Genomic DNA, 27701 nt, shown 5'->3' with positions numbered 1-27701 from the left:
TGTCATTCAGGCGACCAGAGTCATGTGTGGGCTCTGAGGGAGCATGTACAGTGTAGTTTTTGTTGAGTTGGTGATTGTAGAGTAGTCTGCCGTTCGCTGTAGCGCGCCTGAAGTTCCACTCTATGTGTTTGGCATTTATATCGCCTACAACAAGGAAGCTCGGGCCGCTCCGTATAAAGTAACCAGATCTGCCTCACTGAGGGACCTGCCTGGTGGGGTGTACATTGCAATAATTTAATTTGTTGCCGATTTATGTTTAAATTAATTCCTATAGCCTCCAGTTGTTTGAAATCAGGGAGCTGGCAGGCAGTGTGTTGTACACTAGTGTGTACAGCAAGGGCTACTCCGCCGCCTCGTGCGTCTCGGTCGCGCCTATGTATGACATAATTTAATATTGTCAGCCTGTCTGTCGGTTTTAAATGGGTTTCATTGATCGCAGCTATTTTTATTTTATGTTTATCCAGGTGGTTAATAAGTTCCGGTAATTTATTTTTAAGGCCGCGTGCATTCCAGAATAGGAGGGAATGTAACTTATGTCTAGTGGCCGGTGTTGTGTTGCAACTCGGGGCCGAGTTAGGGCTGGTCATTTATGACGCCAGCAAGCGCACATACGCAATCCATAGTGGTTCGTATTTTGTCGGCCATGGATTTGGATGTGTCCAGCCAAATGACCAGAAGCTGGCACAGAGGGCCGATGGCCCTCTGCAGTCGGGCGTCTCCACGAATGGCTTCGTGGGAGTAGATGACCGCCTGGATGTCCGCGAGCTGCGGCGCCGGTGGGGGATGTCGGCTGGGCAGTTGGCAGCTCTGGCGCTGCGTCAACAGCCATGGCAGCCTCAGGTGCGGCCTGCAGCTGTGCGGGAGCTGGCGTCCTCTTTGCCGGTGTTGGAGCTGGCTTGGTGGCTGCCAGCTTGTCTTGGGCACGCTGTCGGGGACTGTCCTGGGCGGGGCGCGGGGGCTTTCCTTGGCCATTTTTGTAGCCCGTGGGGTTCTTCTTGAACCCCTTCTTCCTCTGCTACGGGTTGTTGGCAAGCACTGGGTAGTCCAGCTCATTGTGGCTGGGCTCCCAGTGCTGCTGCAGGGGCGCAAACCGGCTCCCACTGGCCTGCGCCAGATAGTCGCCGAAGCACGGCGGCGGTGGGCCCCAGGGGTTGTGTAGTGGGGGGGGCATGGTGCCCCTGTGGGGCCCGCTGTTGAGGTGGCTGGAGCTGGTCTGTGGCGCGCATGTTGTCACGCATGTCGCGGCGGGACTGCTGCTCCCGCTTCTTACGCTCTTGGGGGGAAAGGTGCCTCCGCGTCTCCTTCTTGTAGGCACTGCACCCTTTGAAGTTGGCGCAGTGCTGCTCGGTACAGTGGGCACACTTCTTGTGCTCTTGTTTGCCCCCGTTCGGGCAGTCGGTGGCGCTGTGCGGGCCGCTGCACCATCGGCAGACTGGTGCCGCACTGCAGCCCTTGCCAACGTGATTAAAACGCTGGCAGTTGCTGCACTGCGCCGGGCCCTTCGGACGTCGGTAGTCGTCTACGCGAATCAGCATTCCTGCGAACTCGCGCAGAGCCTGTATGCGAGCCGTGTCGCACGATTGCGGGACCTCGATGACGAGGGCGTCGCACTTTTCCCGCCGCTGCCTGTTTTCCAGGAACCAGTGGTTCTGGACAGACAGGTTTAGTGTGGCTAACTCCTCCTGCAGGAAGTCCGTCGGAGTGTGTCGGTGGACGCCGCGCAGTACGAATTTTTTCGGCACTTCGTGCTGTTGCATGAGCACCGAATGCTGTGCCCCAATGGCCTGAAGGGCCTTTATCGCGCATGCGTAGTCCGCGATGGAGGCGGTGTGCACTATGAGTTCGTCTTTGCTGCGGTTGGTACATGTAAAACACTCGGTGAGAGCGTTTTTCAGCGCATGGTATACACGCTGGTATTGGTGCCCCTGGTCAAGAAACACGAAGATTGGCTTGACGCGAGGAGCCTTGGTCGCTGCCGCAGTTGGCTTGGGAGGGGGGGGGGGGGCGCGTGCTGGTCGGAGGTAGAGGCCGCCATCTCATGGTGCGACCTCTTTGCCTTCTTAGTGGCGACTGTCTGCCAGTCACCGTCATTCATTCCCTCCTGAGGGGAGGACGTCATTTCGTCTATTTCTGTCGTCATTATGAAGTCCATGCCTCACACCCTAGCGCACCCACTGACCGTCCCCCGGGGCTAAGTTAGCCGGGTTCTGTCTAGGCTGTAGGGGATCTAACTCCCCGGGTGTCACAGGGCTCGTTGGTCGTCAGTAATAAAATACCTTTACCTGCTTAGTGTAGCTCAGATTACCTGCCTGCGCACACTGAGTGCACAGGCTACCTTTCAAGAACCGCTGGGTAGCACTGAAAGTGCTACACACAGCTTAGATGCAAAAGTCTCGACTCCTCTCCACTCGTAATAATACCGAATCTCCCTAAAGTATTTTGTAGAACTTCGGTAGTGTAATGGTTAGAATGAAAGACTTCAAACACAGACAAAAGTTAAAGTTGTATCTGTGGTTCAAATATTGTAATTTACCAAACTATTTTTTAAGTTACAGGTTTTTGAATACAAATATAACTTTGACGTCGTACCTCCTCTTTATTAAACAAAAACCCGGGTCACAGTCCTGTCCGCGGCGCAACACTCCAGCCATGGCCCTGGTAGTGCCACCACTCGTCACCAGATGGCTGTTGTAAATATAAAGAGACAATGTATTATTGTTATGTTATATATGTTATTATTGTAAATATTTATGTAGATTATTAAGTGTTTATTGTAAGTATGTTTTGTAGACGTGTAAATAATATTGTAAAATGCAAAAGATCAAAAGAGATAGAAATATGTAAAACTTTAACACAAATGACGCCTAGACAGCGTCGGTGGTCGTCTCTCGGGGCGTGCGCATCTTTCTCTAGGGCTGTTGGCTGGGAGTTCCCTGCGCCCTATTGGGTAACCGAAGGCTGACAGTGCGTGTGGGATTTGGGTGCGTGCTGGGGGCGGCCTAGCAGTTCCAACTGCTACCGACCGCGTCCCGCGGGTGGCGGATACGGGAGCCCAGCTCGAGAGTTGCAATCTCGCTGGGGTGGCTGTGAATAACCAATAGCAGTCCGCGGACCAATGGCCGGCCTGTGGAGTCGTTATTACGGCTATCGGGGTGAAAGGTAGCCTGAATGTAGCTCGGCGCGTGGCAGGAAGCAGCTTCGTCGGCGAAGGCACCGCAGGGGAGCTCGATGTGCCATAGTGGCGAAGTGTAGACGAACTGCGGGCTGGAACTTGCGGAGCTGTGAACTGCTGCGCGCGCAACGGAATTGAAATTCATCGGAACTCTGAAGGAAGACATCAGGAACCTTCAGCTGGGGCTGCTGTAGCTGTGGCAGCAGTAGCCTCGAGCGGCGCGACCTTAAACCGTCTCGGGGATTTTGGGTGGCGAGGTTGGTTCCCTCCCCCCACCCTGGCTTGAAAAGTACTGCTGTTGACCTGAAGAAGGAAGATGAAGATGGTGCAACGTCAGGCTGCCTTTCGCTCCGTGCGCCTGCAGTTCGAGCCGGTTTACTGGCTCGTCTGCTCACTTCTGTCTTAACTGTGGCTGCCTGGGCAGCTGTGGCTGGGTCGACAAGTGAAGTCGCCCGCCCCTGGTTAATAATAACCCAGGAGTTCCCAACCTTTAAATGCGGGCCGCAAGGCCCAAGCACCCAACTCCAGCATGGTTGATTTTTCAGCCCCTCCAACTCTTCTTACCTGGACCCTTCTTCCCTCTTGTCCAGTAGTTACCTGCTTGCTTAATGCATGATAATTGATCCCCGCATGACCCGGCCCAGGGTTTTCCCTGTGTCTATGCAGGTTTTACCTGGGTCACACTTAGCTAGCTTTTAGGCTAGGCGACCAATGGGGCGTCAGTCATGGCACCAATTGCAGCCATGGCTGGCCAGTAAACCCCAACACGCACACAATTGCACGTGCCCTTGTACTGCATGGTTCGAAACCCGCATGGTAGAGTGTATAGGCTTCGGCCTGAGACACACCTAGGTCCTCCCCTAACCTGGACCCTCCCCTACACACTTAGAATTAACTTAGGCTAGGAAAAATAAAATTGCCTAGACAGCGAAAGAAAAGGAGTTTGCCTTGAGCCTTGGCCGAGGACGGACGTGCGAAGAGGAGCTCCGCTCCTAAAGCTGTGTGTAGCACTTCTCAGTGCTACCCAGTGTTTTTCCTAAAAGGTAGCCTGTGCACCCAGAGTGCGCAGGCAGATAGAGAGTGTAACGGTACCAGGTAACGGTAATATTTACGACCGGCGAGCTCTGAGACACCCGGGGAGTTAGATCCCCTTCAGCCTAGCCTGAACCGGCTAACTTAGTCCCGGGGGACGGTCAGTGGGTGCTCACGAGTGTGAGGAACTGAAGTGAACTACAGCATGACAGACATGGAAGCGGCAATGCCCTCCCCTCAGGAGGACGAGACACAAGGCGACTGGCAGACAGTTGCCACAAAGGAGGCGGAACCAGGACATAAAAATTCAGCTTCGCATCTGGTTGGACGAGGACCACACCAAGTGGGACCTGCACTTGCCGACATTGCTGTACTGCCTGCGCTGCTGGACGAACGCAGTCATGGGCCACTCTCCCGCCGAACTGGTACAGGGCTGCAATCTCGCCCTGCCCGGGGAGGTGCAAGGACTCGTTTACACTGACACCATGACCGCTGACGAGTTACGTGACGATGCCCGATGATGCCAGGAGCTGTTCCTGGTGCGACGAACGCCCCACACGACCTGGCCTCCTAGCCTGCTCGAGCCAGGAGTGTGGGTATACATTCGGTGCCACCACCTGTCGTCAGGCAACAGGTTTTTTTTTCGCACGGCCTGGCCCCCAAGTCGGCGGGCCTGCAGGTGGTGGTCGCCCATCTGGATAGTGCTACGTACCTCGTCCGTCGCGCTGATGGACGCATGACGAAGGTGCACAGGGACGACCTTCGACTGACGTACTCGACCGATGACGACGTTCTTCAGAGCCCTCTGCCCACCGATGATCTGGTGAAGGGACCTGATCAGACCGGGCAGGACCAGTCGACCCCCGGGGGACCCGGTTATTGAACAGCCGCCACACTCAAGTGACTCAGGAGAGAGCTATGACATCTGACTCGTCTGACGAAGGGAGACCACAGGGTTCGAGCCTGGACGAGCTGGAGTGCCTCGTGGACGCGATTCTCCCCGACGATGATGACGGACAGCACGAGACAGACGTCACAATTGAGGACGTGTCCGCCAACGACACCATCCTCGAGGACCTGGTAGACCTGAGCGACCCGACGGTGACTTTTCTGGACCACAGTGTGAGGCGCTGCCAGGGGCCCACATGCCCATGGGAATGACGGATGGGGGTGCGCCGGTGCCCTATGACAACTCGACGACCAACGGAGTGACGGTGAAGCTCCTCAGCAGGGAGAGCGATGTGGACCGGGCACAGCCCCTGGCCCTGGGCATGCCCTCCGAGGGTACGACGATGGTGACACAGGTGGGGAATGGGCCTGAGGTATGCCGGTCCACACTCTGCATGACAGCCCCTGGCTACCTCCAGAGGTATCTATGGCAATTTTTGGCCAGAAATAGTGCAGAAACAATATCTTAAACAAATATACAATTACGGTGAAAATATACTCTCCACTCTTTCCTACCCTTCCCAAAAAGAATAGTGTCGTAGGGAATTTAACGTAATATTTGTCTTACATGGTGTTTCTTGTTTTAATGTAGGTAGGTAACCCAAAACTTTTCCAATGCTGGAGTATTCAGCTGCAGTATGGGATCCCTTCAATGAAGGAGAGAAGGTTCAGAGGAGGGCGGCTATGTAGGTGAGAGGTAGGTGGAGAAAGCGAGGGCAAGAGGATGAGAATGAAGGTAACTACAGACCATTAGTGATGATGAAGGAAATGGAGTGGAGTTCATTGTGGACAGGCTAAGGGTAGAGAGGCTGTTCAGGGTTTTGAAGGGGGAGGGAGGATGGAAAAGTTTAGGTTCCCAATTAGTCAGAGGTGACTACAGAGGGAGAGGGAACAACAGTGAGAAGATCCGAATGTTTTGGAGGAGGATGGAGAGGGGTAGACAGTCGATGGTGGTGAGGGAGTGGAATATACTGAGGGGGCAGCTGGTGAAGGTTGGGGGTGTTGGATTGTTTAGGGCACCCAGGTTTGGAAAGGGAGTGATGTATAAAACTTTCCACCGGGTGAAAGCCCAATTGCAAGCCATAGTTATTATTATTGTAAACAAAACTCAAGGGCGAATGTGAGGCCAAGGCCTAATTCTGCACCCTTCACAAAGGATCACCACTCATGTACAATGGAATAAAAAATGGGGGTCACTTTGATGAAGTAAAAAGCTGAGAAAAACAATTTCGACTCTACACGTGGTGACGGCAATCATTTGCGATTCAAATTTAGTGCGAAAATCCAATTAATGATATGTTCGGCAAGTCGGTAAATCAGTTAACCTCGATGCAATTTCTGTCGGAAAGACCTATTATGTTACAAAAAAAGGGAAGGACATTACATTTCGAATCTATATATGGCTATGTGTTTGTCAAACGTAGCTGCGGTCAGGATTAGTCTATAATGTAGTCAAGGTCACATGAACTTTGAAGCTGGTTTATAAATATATGGGTTCATTCTCCTTTATTATAGCATTTTGGGGTTACCAGATACAATAATTTAAAATTTTATCACGGAAAAATACGCTGGCATACATATGATGTCTTGACTTTGCATTTATTTTGATTTTCGTCAGATGAGAGTTATTAGGACATCTTACGCACATACCAGCTGTTCGCGAATATAAACAAATGGTCGCCATCTTCTTACGTGAACTAACTGGCTCCAGTTTTCAGAGCTTATGCTCCATCTGTAACTTTGTCTAATCTCTGGTCGGCTGTTGCACATTAGTACCGACCGTTTTGTTCTCTACTTGTATACGGTACTCTAGGTCGAATATTTTTGTAATGAAAAGGGTAATTTTAATTTAAATGTTATTTGTAATTTGATATTGGCATTGGCAACCCTGGGTATGTTCGTTATTTACAATGTAAATGTTTTGATAAGAAGATAAGAGTTGAATTTTAATTTTTGTAAAAGCAAATGGCCTATTTAGGTACCTAACATCAAGATAACACTTTGAAGTATCGGCGAATTGTTACAGCTGGATTGCGACAGGTATTTTTTATGTATTATTGCTAGATGTCTTTCTATTGGTTTTTAAGATACTTTATACTGGGTAGGGCTTTGAAGACGGGGATAATTATAAAAGTAATTTGTTGCTAGTGCGTTACATGGAAAAGAGAACAAAAATTAGAATATATTCTATGTGTATATATATATATATATATATATATATATGTGTGTGTGTGTGTGTGCGCGCGCGCGCGCGTGTGTGTGCGTGTGTGTGCGTGTGTGTGTGTGTGTGTGTGTGTATAATATGTAGTTGAGCGGGATTTGCGAAAAGAAATGGTAAAATTCCGAAAATACTTTTATTATATGCTCTTTACCTTCCTCTTTTCATTAAAAGCGGCGGAGATAAGAAATTCCAAATACTTTAGGAGATATAGAATTTTTAAATTTCAACATTGTAGTTCAGCGGTATTTGCGAAAAAAAAAGTTAAAAATCCGAAAATACCTTTATTATATGCTCTTCAACTTCCTCTTTTCTTTAAAAGCGGCAGAGATAAGAAATTCCAAATACTTTAAAGATATTGCTGTTCTTATTTTGCTATAGGCCTACAAGACCTGTGTAATCGTTCGACCGACGCAATTTTTTTTATTGCCATGTGTTTGTGAATGCCTTACTAATGAAAATGGTCGATTAGGTCAGGTCAGTTACATTATAAATACTTTGAAACTAAGCCTACATTAATTAAAAATAATATGAATTAATTACAATGGTTCTTTAGTTATTAAAGTATTTATAATGTAACTGACCTGACCTAACAAACCGGGACAAAGGATGAACAGTAACAACTCACGTAAAAAATTTTTGTTACTTATTACTTGCACAACAATATAAACCAAATAACAAATAAGACTTTAAAATTAGAAACGTTAAAAACTCACCTAAGTTGGAGGCGGTAATTAAACACTATTTTAAACAATAAATTAACTAAATAATCACGTATTGGTTCATTTGAATTCTGGCCTATCACGAACAATCACGTGACATCATTATCCAATTAAAAAAAATAGATATATTAATAAACAAGAAACAATGGACCATGCCACATGAATGCACTGGTATTATGATTAAATTTAAAAATTCGATATCTCCTAAAGTATTTAGAATTTCTTATCTCCACCGCTTTTAATGAAAAGAGGAAGTTGAAGAGCATATAATAAAGGTATTTTCGGATTTTTAAAATTTTTTTTCGCAAATACCGCTGAACTACATATTATGATATTTAAAAATTTGATATCTCCTAAAGTATTTGGAATTTCTTACCTCCGCCGCTTTTAATGAAAAGAGGACGTTGAAGAGCATATAATAAAGGTATTTTCGGATATTTCAACATTTTTTTTCTCGCAAATCCCGCTTAACTACATATTTACCACCTTTATTATATGCTCTTCAACTTACTCTTTTCATTAAAAGTGGCGGATGTAATAAATTCCAAATACTTTAGGAGAGATCAAATTTTTAATTTTCATCATATGTAGTTCAGCGGTATTAGCGGAAAAAAAAAGTTAAAAATCCGAAAATACCTTTATTATATGCTCTTCAACTTCCTCTTTTCATTAAAAGCGACGGAGATAAGAAATTCCAAATACTTTAGGAGATATAGAATTTTTTAATTTTGCAATACAAGACCTGTGGAACCATTCGAGGGACGCTATTATTGTTATTTTGCCATGTGTTCGTGAATACGTGAACTGTGAATGCGTAATTAATAAAATGGTTGATTAGGTCAGGTCAGTTACATTATTAATACTTTCAAACTAAGCCGACATTAAAAATAATGTGAATTAATTTTAATGGCTGTTTAGTTTTAAAATATTTATAATGTAACTGACCTGACCAAACAAACCCGGACAGAGGATGAACAGTAAACTAAAATGGTTGATTGGGTCAGGTTAGTTACATTATAAATACTTTCAAACTAAGGTGATATTAAAAATAATGTGAATTAATTTTAATTATTCTTTAGTTTTAAATTATTTATAATGTAACTGACCTTCCCTAACAAACCTGTAACAAAGGATGAACAGTAACAACTCACGAAAATTTTTTTGTTACTTATTACTTGCGCAACAATATCAAAATAACAAATAAGACTTTAAAATTAGAAACGTTAAAAACTCACCTAAGTTGGAGGTGGTAATTAAACACAGTTTTAAACAATAAATTAACTAAATAATCACGTATTGGTTCATTTGAATTCTGGCCTATCATGATCAATCACGTGACATCATTATCCAATAAAAAAAAAGTAGATACTCGTAAACAAGAAACAATGGTGAAAGCCACATCAATGCACTAGTATTGTGATGAAATTTAAAAATTTGATATCTCCTAAAGTATTTGGAATTTCTTATCTCCGCCGCTTTTAATGAAAAGAGGAAGTTGAAGAGCATATAATAAAGGTATTTTCGGATTTTCAACATTTTTTTTCGCAAATACCGCTGAACTACATGTGATGAAATTTAAAAATTCGATATCTTCTAAGGTATTTCGAATTTCTTACCTCCGCCGCTTTTAATGAAAAGAGGAAGTTGAAGAGCATACAATAAAGGTATTTTCGGATTTTTAACATTTTTTTTTCGCAAATACCGCCCAACTACATATTTACCGTAGGTTTGTTATGATTTCAATTACATTAATAATACCTAAAAACTAACTTGATAATAATTTTCCATATTTTAAATGTAGCACTTATTTGATGGCACCAACACATGTTTGAATCTAACCACAACTACCTCAGTCGTGGCTGAAATTGAATGTTTTTAACTTAAAAGTTTAAAAATGCAACAATTAATTATTGACGTCTATTACTTTTCTTTTAAGGAAAAAATAATTCAATTTATTTCTTATAAAAAAATATATATATTTCACTTAAAGGTAAATATATAGTGTACGGATTAGCGTCAAAAATGTTTTAAAAAATCTGAAATAACTTTCATTATATGCTCTTTTACGTCCTCTGTTCATTACAGCCTGCGGAGATAAGAAATTCCAATTACTTTTGGAGATATCGCTGTTCTTATTTTGCAATACAAGACCTATGTAATCATTCGACCTTCGCCATTTTATATTTTGCAGTGTGTGTGTGAATGCCTAAATAACAGAAATTTTCCATTAGGTAAGGTTAGTTACATTATAAATACTTCAAAATAAACAGAAATTAAAAATAATATCAATTAATTTTACTTGTATAATTTTAAGTATTTATAATGTAACTGACCTGACCTAACAAAACGGGACAAAGGTAGATTAGGTCAGGTCAGCTACATTATAAATACTTTGAAACTAAACGGACATTAAAAATAATAAAATTAATTTTAATGGTTGTTTAGTTTTAAAGTATTTATAATGTAGCTGACCTGACCTAACAAACCAGGACAAAGGATGTACAGTAAAAACTCACGTAATTTTCTATTTACATGATGTAGTCGTTCACCTACGTCACAAAAAAAAAATCATACTTGTAAACAAGCAACAATGTTAAAAGCCGTATGAGTGCACAGGATGAAAATTAAAAAATTCGATATCTCCTAAAGTATTTGGAATATCTTATCTCCGCCGGGTTTAATGAAAAGAGGAAGTTAAAGAACACAGAATAAAAGTATTTTTGGAATTTTAAATTTTTTTTTAACAAATATCGCCCAAATATGAAAATTAAAAAATTCTATATCTCCTAAAGTATTTGGAATTTCTTATCTCCGCAGTCTGTAATGAAAATAGGACGTAAAAGAGCATATAATGAAAGTTATTTCAGATTTTTAAAAAAAATTTTTGACGCTAATCCGTACACTACATATTTACCCACTTAAATTGTTAGGAATTAACCAAACCTTGTGATAAATACATTGAAGAGTTCCTAAAGTTTTTTGATTGTCTCATAATGTACTGAAATAATATTTCTATGTTGATATTACTATCTATGTCATCTTCTGTTCATTTTCTAATACCGAAAATTATGATCAATATGTTTCAAGATATGGAAAGTCATGCATAAACCAATGAATATAAAATGTTGTTGTAAGGGCCCAATGTATATTTTAGGGGTAAATAGGTAGTTGGGCAATATTTGTTAAAAAAAAAATTTTAATTCCGAAAATACTTTTTTCTATGCTTTTTAACTTCCACTTTTCATAAAACCCGGCGGAGATAAGAAATTACAAATACTTTAGGAGATATTTTGCAGTGTGTTCGTGAATGCCTAATTAATTAAAATGATTGTTTAGGTCAGGTCAGTTACATTATAAATACTTTCAAACTAAGCGGACATTAAAAATAATATGAATTACATAATTTTAATGGTTGTTTAGTGTTAAAGAATTTATAATGTACCTGACCAGACCTAACAAACCGGGACAATGGATGAACAGAACAGTAGGAACTATCGTAATTTTTTTTTACTTATTACTTGTGCAGCAATATCCAAATATAAAATAAAACATTAAAATTTGAAACGTTAAAAACTCAACTAAGTTAGAGGCGGGTACAATTAATTTTCCAGTAGTAGAAAATGATGTAGTTGTTCATCTACGTCGCAATATCTCCAGTGGAACATGAATTCCGCTAGGTACCTGACGTGGTCAACTCGTCGACCATATCGAGGTACATTCTGCCTTTCTTCCCGCCAAAGTCTCTCTATTCTTTGGGTGTGTGTCCCTGTGTCGGGATCAACAACGTTCATACTATGATTTACCTTCAGGTGAAGATAATCATGCTGAGAAAATCAATTATAAGTTGTACGATCTTTGACAGGAATGAGAAAATTATCATCACCATTTCTCTCGATTCTGCCAAAAACCCACTGACCCTGGATGACTCGCCCCCTTATTATTCTTACGCTTACCAATTTTAGCCTCATCAATTTCGACAACTTTCCCCGGCCCACCCAATTTCTCTACATTTACGTCCAAACTCCACTTATTAAAACTTCCCTACAAAAGGATGCCCAATCTATGACGGTTTTCAAACAAACATTACAATTCATGGTAAATATGAAAATTAAAAAATTCGATATCTCCTAAAGTATTTGGAATTTCTTATCTCTGCCGGGTTTAATGAAAAGAGGAAGTTAAAGAGCATAAAATAAAATTATTTTTGAATTAAAAAAAAATTTTAACACACATCACCCAACTACATATGTACCATTTTAGGAATTATCTTATTGATTTTTTAAACTACAATTAAAATATTGTCAATTTCGGAGGTAATATTCCTGGATTTTCCTGTGGAACTGCAATCTGTAATTTTAATTTTGCTTACCTAAGTCCATCTTTTTACAGTTTTTAAATGTAGCTAACTTTACTTAACCATCCACTCATTATTTTACAGTACTTTTAATGTAGCTACTCAAAAATACATAAAAATGAGTTGAGAATGTATGGTATAAATTGCTTCCCAAGGTTGCTGAACTCGTTTATTGCAAATAATAGAGAAGGTAAAAGATTGAACACTGAGTGTCTGAATAATGTTTAATCAAACTAATTTCTAAACAAACTCAAAACTTATTGAGGGTAACAACACAAGTACAACAACAAATGCATGAAATTAAAGCTCTTACCCCCAATTATTTAATGAAATTATTTTATAACAGTGACAGGTTTTTCTGCAGTCTGAAAAAATTGTTAAATTAAATATTCTCCAGACGGTCAGTGTTCCATCTTAAAAACTTCCTCTAATTTAATTGCTATCTATGTTCCCAATTTCAATTAAAATATAGTGGTAAAGAAAAGCTATTATGTGTCTCTTAGAGATGCAGCCATTTATATCAATTAAAGACTACATTTATTTACGTACCCAACACAATTTCAATTAGTCACAAACACAAAATGCAAAATTTTAGTTCATTTTGGGGCAGGGAATGGTAGCCCTGATAGATTTTCTTGGGTTTGTCATTAGGTATTTTAATAGTTAGGTGAATATGTGTAGTACCTATATTTGATATTATTGCTGTGTCTATCTTTACGAGCAACAAATATGTACATAAATGTAGGAACTCTAAGAAATGTCATAGTTTTTGACAGATCAATCCTTTTTAAAATGATTTTTATCTTTTGTTACTTACTTCCTTTTAGTCGGAGGTTTTTCAAAAATTTGTTTAATCCTTTTTTGATAACGTTTACATCCATCATCGGTTTTTACAAAATTTTTAATTTTGCTTTTTATTTTAAACTTTTTAGGTAATATCTACGTCACTGTCTAAATATTTTTATGTTAAAGCCACTCTCATTAAAAAATTTCCTATGAAACAATACAACTATCCAAAATTTAGCCCTTCATGACATTTGAGTTTTCCATTATTCAGATGGAATTAAAACAAAAAAAAACAAGATTTAAAATTTATAAAAAAATTGGTTGTCTGTAAAGTCGGTTTACGGACGATAGTTTAATGTGACGTCATTACAAAACATTGATGAAATGATTGCATACTTTTATGAATAAAATTGAATCATTTTTATTTTAACAATAAAAGAATAAATACTTGAAATTATACTAGTAATCAGATTTTTAAAATGCAAGAATAATTAACCTTTATTGCCAAAATTGTTGTTGTAATAAGCAATGAAAACCACATTAACTTTTCACTTCACTTTATAAACAGTCGATGAAACAGTTCACGTGTAGATGACTTGTTATTAATTTTAAAAACTGCAGTTTAGCTATAAAGTTTAAATATAATAATGAACAAGTTTACATATAAATAAACTGTCATCAATTATGAATCACCATAATTTTTTAGTCGATTGTAACATAATCTATTATTACTACACTCGCCGACAGCGTAACGGAACACAGCGTAACGGAACAATGAGTGTAACAGGACACAGCGCAACGGATCAATAAGCGTAATGGGACACAGTGTAACGGAACAATGTGTTTAACGGGACACTTTTTCGTGCTTTGCAGCCGATGTTCATCGATTTATTTTACGTCACGTCAAATAAACCTTTCTTTTTTTGTGTTGTTAGAATTTAAAAAAAAATATAAATGTTTTTAAAATATATAAAATTTTGCTAACTGCACAAATCAAAATTTTATCTTATGTGGAATAAAGCAATTTTATGATATTCTGGGGCTGCAATTAACAACGATTAAATCACAGAAAATTTTTACAGTAATATACATATGTATAAAGAATACACAATTAAAAAAACAGGAACACATTGTAAATAAAAACTAAACTCATACCAATTTTTGAGGCACTTAATATCCTTAGCCTTACCCGTGCATGCATGATCAATATTTGGGGGAAAAAAATGACAAGACCATAAATTAAATGTAAAAATTAAATTATTTTGCTGTATCAAATTATTGACACTGTAAAAACTTTCTCTAAAACCTTGCTAAACACACCATTATGTACCTAATGTGTTTTAACAAACTATGAATTGAGTTCCCTTGAGCATTTGGCATCAGAACTGGTACCATGGCATAAACAAGGGTCTAGCAACATGTGCTATGCTGAAACAAGTAATAACGAAGCAATTAAAGTATTGAAACACTAAAGAATGTGTAAATAAACAAAGAGGAAGCATGTTTTTCACATTTAAAAAAAAAATCTTCATATACATATAAATGGGAATATGAATCTAGGTCTTCTCAAAAGCAATTTCTGAATTTTTCTGTTGCACCATCTCACTTGGTAATACACTTACGACGTATCAAGTAATATTCTGTCCTCGCATGTACGATTTTTCATTGAGTTAATCCTGTTTATTGTCAATCTACCATTTGTGATTCTGCAAATTAAATTTTCTTTCAATCTTGTTGACATGCTTGACTTGTCTAGGGGCTACACTCCCTGGAGCCTCATGCAACTCCCCATCCTTCCTTCTCCAACATGCTTCTAGCTTCTTTTCTAATCTATTCAGGTGTGCAGCAAGTGACTTGCTGCACTTGGCACGATCCAATTTGAACAGCACTCTGCAACCCTGGAAAAAGGTCGAAGCGCACAGTAGACTCAGTGTCATGCACTTATAAAGTATAAAGTAATATTTTTAATTGGTTTATTTTCAAACAAATTTATTTAGACTGTATTAGACATGCAAACATTTTTTTGTGCAATTAATTTTATAGATACCAGGAGGATGCTGAACTTTTCAGAATTTACCCCTGTTTAGAAATAAATTATAATAAATAAAATTTTAATGCAAGTATTTCAAGTTTTTATTTAGTCTTAAACAAACAGGTTTAATTATGTGGGTATGAGTATGTTTAATTTAATTAATGTTTGTGCCAGGATTTCACTATACCGTTCAGCGTGGGCGTGAAGGTTCTGACGTGTTGCCATTGTGTGCTGCCTCCAGCCTAGTCAGAATACATCATTCCCTGAGGCTCTCACCAGAGGGCTTCATTTCGCATCACTGACTTTACTTCTGTTTGTTGATTATCTTTTAAAACCTTTTATACATATCCTCAGTACCTGTCTCTGGGGAAGACTGTTTAAGTAATTAATTCCAATAGTTTTGTGGAATTTCGAAATAAAAGCGATAATTTATTTTTTGTCACTATGTGACTGAACATCGCCTATTCTGATTCATGTCCTAAGGGTGTTTTTTTAGGAGCATCATTATCAATTTTTTTACTATGGGTTAGCTATTACCAGTGTATAATTAAACATATTGCACAGTTATTAAGTGCTTGTTATTGACTACAAGACAAGGACCTGTCTTTATGAACACGCAGGGTATTTCCTTGTTACATGCAGAAAAGGCCAAATATTTATAGATTGAGGTATTTTTTAAAATGGGATTTAAGTTCTCATGTCCACACAGGCCACGTCACGCCCTGGTTTAAGTGCAGGGTGGATAGAAACAGGGAAAACCTGGATAAGTCATCATTTTCAGGAAATGCAGGGAAATATCAGGTAATTTCTTAGGTAGTCATGGAATATTGTAATGTCTTTTTACTGACAATTTGTAATTATGAGATTAATGAAAAATTGAAAGTTTTAGCAGAAACATATGTATTTTGATTTGTACTGGTTTCATGTACACATCCTTCCTTCCTGCTTCTCAACCTGTATCTAAGTTTTTCAAAATGTTTTCCTACAATTCTTTTTTCCTCAGATAGATTTGTACAAAATTACTATATATTTTTTACTCCACAAATTTTAAGTCCATTAAGATCTGAATGAACTGTTTCATGTGGTTATTTTATGTTTTTTTTTAATCTGAAAGAATTACTGTCATAATTATAAGTAGTCATATTTGTTCCAGATGTATATTTTTTGCAATATGTCAGTTTAATTTTGAATTTTCCTGTTCATATATTGATCTCCTCTACATACTATTTATATCCTGTACATATCCTCGGTACCTGTCTCGGAGGAAGACTGTAGAGTAAAAAAATATATACAATAGAACCTCCTTAACCCGGTTCTCTTTAACCCGGACGTCTGAATAACCCAGACTTCTTTAACCCGGACGTCCGGATAACCCGGACCAGTTTTTGAAAGAAAAAAAAAGTGTTGTTAGTAAATGAAAACTTGTTTAACAGATGATAAATAGCTTTCAAACAATGTGTTTTTCAAGAACTTTTTTTTACTGTTGGTAAAAAAATATTTGAAGATCTGTGACCGTCCCAATGAGGCTGTTTTTCTGATTGACAATGTGTCTTTCCATCCGTAGTGTTGATGAACGAGCTGTGGTTATGACCCATGCAGAAGCACTAGCAAACATAGAATAATAAATGGTTTATTTTGAGAGTCAAGCCAAAACATCGCCTAACAAGCTTCAAATACTAAAACGGATGCGAGATTGCACTGCTTATAAGCGATACACAAAACTCAGGCAGCAGAACCTCACTGCCATTTTTATTACAGACTACCTATAAACTCCATTAAAAGTATTTTTGGTAAGTACGTACATGTTCTTTATTTATTTATTTATTTATTTATTTTTTCATTCTCTAGATAACCCGGATTTAATTTAGATTGGCCGTGGCCCCAGTTGATGTGCGGTAACGAAGTTCTGCTGTATAGTCATTTTGCACAAATCTTGAATCTGTAATTTAAACTGGAGTTTATAAAGCAGAAATTTAGTGAGTAATGGTTTGGGGGTATAGCACGGTTGTAAACTGATGGGCACTTTGTGGAAGGGCATGCGGACCCAGCGAAATACTTCAGGGTGGCTTGCAACCTGTGATGAAAAATTCTCTGACTTTTGAGGTTTGGAAAAAAAACTTTCTCTGACCACATATTATTTGGTAGTCACAATAATGACAAGAGGCTTTCCTACATGTGGGAATGTGAATTTTTTTTTTTTGTTGTCAAATTCTTAGATAATCATTTTCTGATCTTAAGATTCGTTTTTTGTAATCTGCAAACTTTTTTGTGTCTTATTCTGCACTTTCTTGACTCTACGCACTAGTTAATAAATATCTTGTGCTTTAAACAGAATATTAACCTTGAATTTCCTTAGTTGAAAATCATCAATTTCTTTTAACTTATCAGCAGTGGATATATAAGTTATCTTTGTTTGAAAGATCTATCAATCCTTAGTTTCTTGTTATCACAAAGCAAGAAAGATAACAGAATTATACAAAAGAAGTTTCTACTTTCTTAGTGTATCAGGACACATTTGTTTTAAGGCATTTATAATTTAAACCATTGAAACAGTTAACCAAAGTTTTACTGTTCCTGTTCTTAACACACAAATAAAACTTATCTTTCATATGGTATTACTTCAAAAATTTACATTAACACACTTAACGTTCCATCAAACAGTAATAAAATACATACCTAATGTTAACAACCTTTTTAACACTGTACTAAGGTAGAGAATTACAAATATTTTGAGTATTTTTCTGGTTTGAAAACCTTTTTCTTTTAACCAAATCAGCCAAATTTCCCCCCCCCCCCCCCCCTTTTCAAAGATTTGTGTGTAAAATGGTTAACATTGGGTAGTACAAATAATCTAAGAACCAGTGTTGCTAAATAGGAAGATAACATTCTAGAACCTGGCAATTTTAATTCTCTTTTTCCATCTTAAAATTATGGTATACTACTAAAAAAAACTAGCTTTTATGGTGATTTTTTGCAGGTACTGTATGTTATTTTGATTTTAAAAAAAAATGTATATATCTTTATAATGTGTGAATAATCAAAACTTAAAAACCTAAAAAAAAAATTTTACTTTTGATGTAATAATATTAACCATTTTCATTAATTACTCAAAAATTTTATTTTCAACTAAATAACGATTAATGGCGGGCAGCTATTTTAGTGTTTACTTTGACCATATCTCTACGGTCACGTATGTTCTTTGAACTAAATATTTTGATACCTGATATGCACCCAAGGTGAAATTCTAGTACATTTACCAGATATCTGGTACGCCTGGCAACACTGCTGGTCCACCTTGCAGCCATCGCTCACTCGTCGGAGACGCCTTGGTTCCAGGAGACGGCTGCAAGATGTCCGCGCACTTGGCCGACCTGAGCAGCAGCCTGCTCTCGGTGCTGGAGTGCCCCGTGTGCTTCATGTACATGTCGAGCCCCATCAGGCAGTGCCGCAACGGCCACAACATCTGCAGCGAGTGTATCAAGAAGGTGCACAGCTGCCCGACGTGCCGGAGCGAGTTCATCGAGACCCGCAACCACCCCCTGGAGGAGATAGCCAGCAAGATGGAGTTCCCTTGTGAGTTCAAAGGCCAAGGCTGCCCTGTCACACTTAAGTTTGAGGAACTGAAGAAACACAACAAGGTTTGCACTTATGGGAATCGCAGGTAAATTTTCAACTTAATTTTTCTTGTAGAGTATATCTCAGGGCTGCTACACAAGTTGAAAATATGAAAAAGTTTGGGAATTTGTAAATGGTCAGGGAAAACAATCACTTAAGAGGCCACTCAGTGTTTCAGGGGCACTACGCAACCTGCGTTAACCTAATAAGATTCAATGCTATTTTCATTTTACTTATAACTAATTAACTAATATAGATTTCGAAATGATGAAAGCTTGATATGTAAGACAACGATGCTCTTATCAAAGCCCCTTTCTTCAAAAACGTGCATAAATTATGGATTAATAAGTGTATTGTCTAGGTTTGAACCATAATTTATGCACGTTTTTGAAGAAAGGGGCTTTGATAAGAGCATCGTTGTCTTTCATATAAAGCAAGCATCATTTCGAAATCTATATTAGTTAATAAGTTATAAGCAAAATTAAAATAGCATTGAATCTTATGAGGTTAACGCGGGTTGCGTAGTCCCCATAAAACACTGGAGTGGCCTCTTTAAGTTGTAAATTTTAGTTTTTAATGTTATGTTATATAATGATTATTTTAGAACTATAAAATTATTTTCTTTTGCATAAAACATCCATTTTTGATACTAATATATGAATTGTTATAGATTTTCATAGGCCTAGCAGAAGAAATAATAATTCTACATAAGTATAAAAATTATTACAATCATATAACTTAAAATAGCTGGCCAATTTGTGTTTTGGCGTGTGCATTTATTTGGTTGAATAGTATCTATTTAATTTCAAAATTCCTAGAAATATTGGAGAAATTATATATTGGTGTGTGTGTGTGGATTCAAAATTGTTTGAAAGAGACTGAATAGGTGGGTAACACAGGGGAATTAAAGTTGCTTTATAACCTGCTTTCCATAAAAAAAAACTTATTAGATTGCCTCTCTCTGTTTAAAGAGTGGTCCTGAACATAATGTGAATTTTTTCTCAATAGTAAATGTTTATGAGATTAATGATTTTTTTTATTGCCATTACATATGCACTAAACCAACAACAGCTATGAATATTTTCAGCTTTTTCGTATAAAAAAATGTGAGAGATACTTTCAGTACTTGCCAGAGATGTGTAAACATCAAACCTCAATAATGAGCAAATTCATGTGTTCTCATGTTGAAAATAAACTTATAATACAAAACTTGGACCAAATTTAACATGGTTGTAATACTACCGCGTATTATTAACATAATACTTTATTAAGCACATAATTGCAGTACACGTGGCCGTGCCACCATTACATAGCACAAAACCTCGTACATACATAACAACACCAGTGTTGCCAACAGTAGCACCCTAAAGTCCGGTCACCACACTCCTTCCCACTAATAGCCAACTACCAGACCTCTCTCACTCGCCGACTCCAGCTTATAGATTAAGTCTTTGTGGTTTTCGTACCGTTCTCTTCAAGTGAACCTCTCTATAAGCCCCTTGATGTTCACTCTCTTTAGTCTCCTCCCTTGCAAACCCACGAAAACATTCTTCCTCTCGCGACTTCTCCGGTGTGAGCCTCGTCTCTGTCTGCACTCTTGCTTCTACCCCCTCCTCTTGTGATCTTGCTGCTGGTCGCCTCTCCGCACCTTCTTGAAGCTCCTCCATGGGTGCCTTTGCAGTGCTTCTTTTGTACCATAATGTGTCCTGCGGTCTAGTGCTCCCATCTCCTCTTGCGCCTTGGGGACTCCCCTCCGTGGGTTCCGCTTGTGCCCCGTACCTCTTCTTCAGATGGTCTGCATGACAAAAGCGTACCCTACCGTCAACGAAAACCTCATACGTGACAGGACTGATGGTGGTCTTCACCCGTCCTGGCAACCATGCCAGCTTCTCTCCCCGAACACTGCGTACCCAAACCTCGTCGTCTGTTACAAGGTGTCTTGGCTGTCGTCCGGCTGCTGCTGAACCTTCCAGACGGGCAGTCTGTTGATTCTGCATTTTATCGTTCAGAGAAGGCTTTAACAGACTTAATCGGGTGCGTGGTTTTCGCATCAAAAACAACTCCGCTGGCGTTACTCCTGTGGTTGATGATGGAGTGTTCCGAAATGAAAACAAGAAATTGTCCAATTTGTGCTGCAATGAGAGCGAAGCCCCCTCGGGTGCAGTCACATATTTCCTCAACGCTCTTTTTACTTCTTGTACCATTCTCTCCGCCAACCCATTTGACTGCGGATGATATGGGGGGGTCAGCGTATGGTGAATGCCATTCTTCGTCATGAACGACTTGAATTCTCCTGATGCAAATTGTGGCCCATTATCTGACACTATCTGTTCCGGCAGGCCATATGCACTGAACAATGTTCTGAGCTTCCCAATTGTTGCTTCTGCTGTTGTTGATTGCATGATAATGGCCTCCACCCACTTGGAATGGGCATCCACCACCACCAATAGGTCTTTATCTCTAACTAACGCAAAATCTATGTGTACTCGTTGCCATTTCCGAGTTGGCCATGGCCACTGCTGCAAGGGAACCTTCGGTGCTGCTGGTCGGACACTCTGGCAACAGTGACACGCTGCTACCATTTCCTCAATTTGGCTGTCCAACCCAGGCCACCACACGTAGCTTCGTGCCAGCATCTTCATACGCGTCGTTCCTGGATGTTGCTCGTGTAGAAGACCTAGCACTGCCTTGCAAAGTGCCGTTGGTATAACGATCCTATGTCCCCAAAGGACACAATCCTCCTCCACTGTCAGTTCCTCCCGTTTCCGGAAGTACACTTCCAGTTCTGCCGTCTTGTTCTGGGTGGGCCACCCATACAGGATGAAATCCTTGACCTTTGCCAACACCGGATCTCTATTTGTTTCCTGACTAATATCCTTTGGTCCTATTGGTTTGTCACGTACTGGTGACACATAGTTAACCATGGTCGTAAACTGGGTCACTGGTACGGTTCTGTATTCGTCCGTCTCAAGCGTCTCACTATCCTTCACGGGTAATCGAGACAGAGCATCTACATGCGGCAACTGCTTGCCTGGCTTATATCTGATTTCGTAATCATAAGCCGACAGTAGTACTGCCCACCTCTGTAACCTAGCCGCCGCCATCGCGGGTACTCCCCTTTTCTCACCAAATATAGCAGTGAGTGGCTGGTGGTCCGTTTCGAGAATGAATTTACGGCCGTACAAATAATCGTGAAACTTCTTCACCCCATGTACGAGAGCAAGGGCTTCTCGATCTAATTGGGAATAATTTTTCTCTGCTGCCGACAAGGTTTTGGATACAAAACCAATGGGATGCTCGTCACCTTTTGTATCTACCTGGGACAATACGGCCCCTACACCAGTTGGTGAAGCGTCACATGTCAACACCAAGTTTTGTGCTGGGTCATAGTGCGCGAGCATACTTGATTGTAACAGCCAGCCCTTGCTGTCATGGAACAGGCGGCTCCTCTCCGAAGTCCATTCCCAAGTAACATTCTGCTTCAGTAGTTCATATAACGCTCCCAGGCGACTGGACAACTGTGGTAAGAACCGGCCATAATAATTTAACAGACCACAATACGCTCGGAGCTCACTCTTGTTGGTCGGTTCCGGTGCGTCCTTGATCGCTGCAAGAAGTTTATCTGTCGGTTTCATCCCTGCCCGACTAACTACTCTTCCTAGATAGTTAACCTCTGCTTCTAAGAACTTACATTTTGGCACATTAATTCTCACCCCATGTTTGCGCAGCTGCCCCAACACCCATTCCAACCTCTGCTGCGCCAACTCCATAGTCGGGCCGGACACCAACACGTCATCCAAATAGGTCACTACTCCATCCATTCCACCTACTATCTGCTCAATCACTGATTGAAATATTGCCGGGGCTGAGGATAGTCCAAACTGTAATCTCTTGAACCGATACAACCCTTTATGAGTGTTCACCGTCAACAATGGCTGTGATTCCTCTGCCACTTCCAACTGTTGGTAAGCCGTGGACAGGTCAATCACTGAGAATATTGCTTGTCCCGCTAAGGATGCAAATATGTCATCCGGTTTTGGTAGTGGGTAGTAATCCTTGTCAAGCACAGGATTTAACGTCACCTTAAAATCCCCACACAGTCTCACCTCCCCGTTAGCTTTCCTTACACACACTAATGGTGTCGCCCATTCACTTTTCATCACTGGATATATCACACCTTGCTTTTCCAGCCGTACCAGTTCGGCTTCCACCTGGGGCCTCAAGGCAAAGGGAACTGACCTGGCCTTGCAGAACTTTGGCGTAGCTCCCGGCTTCAAATGGAGCGATGCTGTATGACCCTTAATTGTGCCTACTCCTTTTCCAAACACTTCTGCGTACTTGTGTGTTAGCTGGCTGACTATTCTCTTCCTCTCAAGGTCTATCACCTCTACCTTCCAAATGGAACGCCAGTCCATCTTTAATCGTTCCAACCAGTTCCGCCCTATTAAAGCTGGCATATCAACCCCTACTTGCTTCACCACTAACAATGGTAGCCGCATTACCTGCTGGTTGTACGCTACTTCAACAAACACCTGCCCCAGTACTGGCAACGTTTGACCTCCATATGCATTCAACTGAACTGTTGCGGGTACATACTTGAGGTGGTGTAGGTACCGTTGATACATCTTTTCCGGTATTACACTAACTGCAGCGCCAGTATCTAGTTCCATTATCAGCGGCTTACCTTCTATCTTGAGTTCCACTCGATACCCTTTTACACCTGTCCCCATCTGCATATTATACATAGAGTATATAGGGTACTCACCACCTGCCAATTCAACACCATCAGCCTCCACCGCATACTCGTTCCTCTCCCCAGACGTTACCTGATGCACCGGTCGAAATTCTGGGGGAGGTTGTTTCCTGTGCCCGCTTTTTGTGTTACACTGTCTTGCTAAGTGACCCACTCGCGCACAGTTGTAACACGTAGCCCCTTTATATGGACACACATTAGCTCCATGTCCATCCTTTCCACAACGAAAACACTTGCTCTGTTGGCTACTTCCCCTCTCCTTCCGCCTGTCCGAGAGACTTAACCTTGCTATCTCGCCTGCTGCCCGGTGACCGAATTCCGTAGCATTCTTTTGACAGTCCGCTTGTTCCAGTCGAATGGCCAGTTCATAAGCTTCCTCGAACGACAAGTCTTCCGCCAATAACCGCTGTCGAATGCGTTCGTCAGCGCTTCCGACTACCAACTTATCCCGAAGAGCTTCCGCTAAGAATGTGCCGAATTTGCAGGTCGTGGCCAAATGCTTGATCGCCACCACGAATTCGGCTACTGATTCTCCACTTTTCTGTACCCTGCTATAAAACGCATAACGCTCAGCCACCACAATCTTCCTTGGTGTGTAGTGTTCCACCAACACCTTAATCAACTCGTCGTATGACTTTGTATCTACTCCTTCTGGCGACACTAAATCGCTTAACACCGACAATATTTTTGGCCCGATCACCGTAATTAACACTGAAACTTTGTTCTCTTCCTTAATCTGGTTTGCCTTGAAGTAATGCTTTAACCTCAAAGCATATGATGCGATCGCTTCCTCTTGTGGGCTAAACTCTCCTACTCTTCCAATCGCCGCCATTCCCTTAACCACTTCGATTTACTTGTATTAATTTTGTTACTAGCATCCCGTACTCGTCGCCAGTGTAATACTACCGCGTATTATTAACATAATACTTTATTAAGCACATAATTGCAGTACACGTGGCCGTGCCACCATTACATAGCACAAAACCTCGTACATACATAACAACACCAGTGTTGCCAACAGTAGCACCCTAAAGTCCGGTCACCACAATGGTACTATTGATTTCGCAAGGTTAGCTGAACAATAGGAGTACCGAAAGCATCGCATGCAAATGCCTTAACATTTGACTTTTCCCCCTAGACCGGAATTATCATCTCCTGTGTTTTTGAGGTTATACTTATTTAGGCGTTTTGTGGATGAAATTTTAGTATGCACCAAAATGCAATGAAATGATTGCGCATTACACAACATAAATTTAACAGTTTGAATGTCCAACTTCATGCATGCAGAAACTGCTATAGCCGAAGTAATCAAGATGGTGGACCCAAGTGTGGTATCATGCATCCGTGGTGCCAGTCTCTTCAATATAATATTATATTTATGCATTTTCCTCTTGCATTAATATTTTAATGATTCTTATATAAAAGTTACAGTAGGTACCAGAAAAAATTTGTTGGATAGTGAAACCTGTTTAAAAAAAAAATTCTATTTTTCACATTTAAAAAATACTAAATTGTGATTTAATACATGTGACATCTTTCATACTTTAATATTCAATATTGTGAATTATTTATTTTATTTTGTATATTGAAGTGGTTACTCTGGAAAGAAAAAAAAAATTATTAAGATTTCTGTAAATATGTATTTACATTCTAACTTAGATATTTTTAACATTTTATGTTACTCAAAGTTTAATTACAACTTATAGTTAGCAAAATGTAGATTTTGAATTTAGTTTTTTGTTAAGATTTTCTTACAGGTAGTAATACAGTAGTAATACATTATACTTAATATCAAATTTTTGAAACATGTTGGACTTGGGAAATAAAAATTGTACATATCAAGAAAGTTACCAATCATGATTTAAACAATAATATCCCATTCTAAAATTAATGTATTACATATTAGGTGTTGCTGGTTGTCTGTTAGGTTTGCTGTAAGTTAGAAAAATGTTTTCTCGAAACCTGAATTCTGTGTTAAATTACTTACACAATGGTTACATCTCTGGTTTCATTTATGTTATAATTCTAATTTACCTTTTTTTGCTAGTAAAAAATCAATTCAACGGATAATGAGGAGTTCACATTTAAGTATGTTATGTATAAACTGTAAAAATGCATGTTTTTTGTGCTGTTTTGCTACCGGCATACACTACATACTTATCCTAAAACTGTTAAACTTTAGCGTACTTTCTTGAAGCAGTTTTTAAAGTCGGCCAATTTTGAATGAGAATGGCTCGAAATTTACCAATCATGGGAAAGTGATAAAGAAACAGGGAGTACCTACTCACTTCATCATTGCTGTCTGCTACAAGGTATTGCTTGAGGAACGCAGTAGCACACTCAGCTGGGGCCAAGTTTCTGTAAGTATTCTGGTCTGAGAGAGGTGGTAGTGCATCAATATTGGCAACATTGCACTGCTAGTCCCTGACTAGTGAACTACGTTGGTGTCTTTCTTGAGCAAGCTGGTGTTGTGTGTGATCTTGTTAAAGGAAGAATGGAAATTTCCATGCTCGTAGTACAAACCATTATTGTATCTACAGCTGCTACTTGTTTTTCACCAGGTGTGCTGTCCGAATGTGCAAGTGGAGGGGGTCAGTGACAAATTTAATGGACCACGTGGTCACCGACCATCCCACACAGCTCATGCAGAATGATGCAGGGTACCACATGGCACTCGTCACCTGGGACTGGCTGTCGTCAAAGACTAACGGGTGGATGGTGTTCCTCTTCAAAGACTTCAGAGAGCTGTTCTGGGTGCACGTGAAACAGGAGGTGGCAAACGGGAAGATGATGATGTGTGTGCAGCACGTGACGAGCGAATGCACCAAGAAGTTCCTTTACGAGATCAAACTGCAAGGACAGGAAGCTTCGTCCGTGTACTGGGCCCCTGCCATCGCCGACACTGTCAACACCAACAGCGTGTTTGTGTCGGAGAGATGTTTCTCTATCCCGATCCGTGCGTTGAAACAGTTCATGATTGACTCTGATGTGTTGTTGAAGGTTAAAGTTGAAGCACTTTGAAACTTTTTTTCTTTGTCATTTGGAAGGTGATATATTTAAAAATGTTTTTTATCATAATTTCTCTAAACGGAAATGAAATATTTTTCCAAGTCTTTTTTATGTAATGTAAGTTGAATGATTTTAGTTCTTTGAGCAAAATATATTGTTACAGTGAATCTTTGCCATTAATGTTTTTAAGAATATAATTTTTCTCAGTACATTATCTTTTGTTATTAAATTGGTGGTTTTTGCTTTTGTGAACAAACTGTTAATATAAGTGATTTCCAAGTTGATCAGATCTGTACAGTTTTAATTTAATGCTAAATTAAGTCGGCTCTTTTTTATTAGGTAGATTTATATGAAAGACTACCGATTGTAGCTGTTACCATGGTGTGACTTCCAGAAAATTTATATATAATTTTTCGTTTGATGGTCCATAGACCCCAAAACCATTGTCAACTAAAACAGTTGTATGTGTTTGTATATGTATACACACACATCACCTTTTTATAGATATGATAACTGCCGTAATGTTGCACAAATCACTTCCAAACTGATACATAAAATATAGTCATGGAAAATCTTGGTTGAGTTAGTTATGGGGAAAAATCTGACTAAAGGGGTAAAAATGAGACAGGTTTTTTGAAAAACAGAAAAATTGTTATTGCTCCCTTAATATGAAGAAAATCACTTCTGTTTGAACATATTATAACTCGTAGGAGTAATACAAAAATCTTTTGCCTAAATATACAGGAAAGCACCAGTACAACGAACTTCAGTTAAACGAACACTTCACTTAACCGAACTCATTGTTTGGTCCCGCCAAAAACGTATATAATAACCTTGAGTTTTATTTCATCTTAACGAATTTTACGACGGTCCGTTTCTTCGTGAAACAAAAATATTCACTTGAACGAACAACCTTGAGGCAAATTATGAAAAAAATTACCATCCAAAAACTTGTTCTTTATTTTTAATTTTCTTATTCAAACGTAACAGCGTGTACGTAAACAAAAACAATAACGGAACTAGTATGTGTGCGCACGTACTATCGAAATTAGTAGATTAA

General features: G+C 39.9%; 1 protein-coding gene across 1 annotated transcript; it reads left to right on the top strand.

The window, feature by feature from the left end:
• Positions 1-6917: 6917 nt before the first annotated feature.
• LOC134542502 (E3 ubiquitin-protein ligase sina-like) lies at positions 6918-26808 on the top strand. The gene is made up of 3 exons (XM_063386851.1): positions 6918-7192; positions 18601-18925; positions 26194-26808. Exons 2-3 carry the CDS (start codon positions 18615-18617, stop codon positions 26651-26653), a joined length of 771 nt encoding a protein of 256 aa, XP_063242921.1. The 5' UTR covers positions 6918-7192; positions 18601-18614; the 3' UTR covers positions 26654-26808.
• The last annotated feature ends 893 nt before the right edge of the window (positions 26809-27701 follow it).

The sequence above is a fragment of the Bacillus rossius genome (assembly GCF_032445375.1).
Source record: "Bacillus rossius redtenbacheri isolate Brsri chromosome 4 unlocalized genomic scaffold, Brsri_v3 Brsri_v3_scf4_2, whole genome shotgun sequence".
Taxonomy (NCBI): Eukaryota; Metazoa; Arthropoda; class Insecta; order Phasmatodea; family Bacillidae; genus Bacillus; species Bacillus rossius.
Note: the sequence above shows the minus strand (reverse complement) of the source record. Positions and strands in the feature narration are given on the sequence as shown.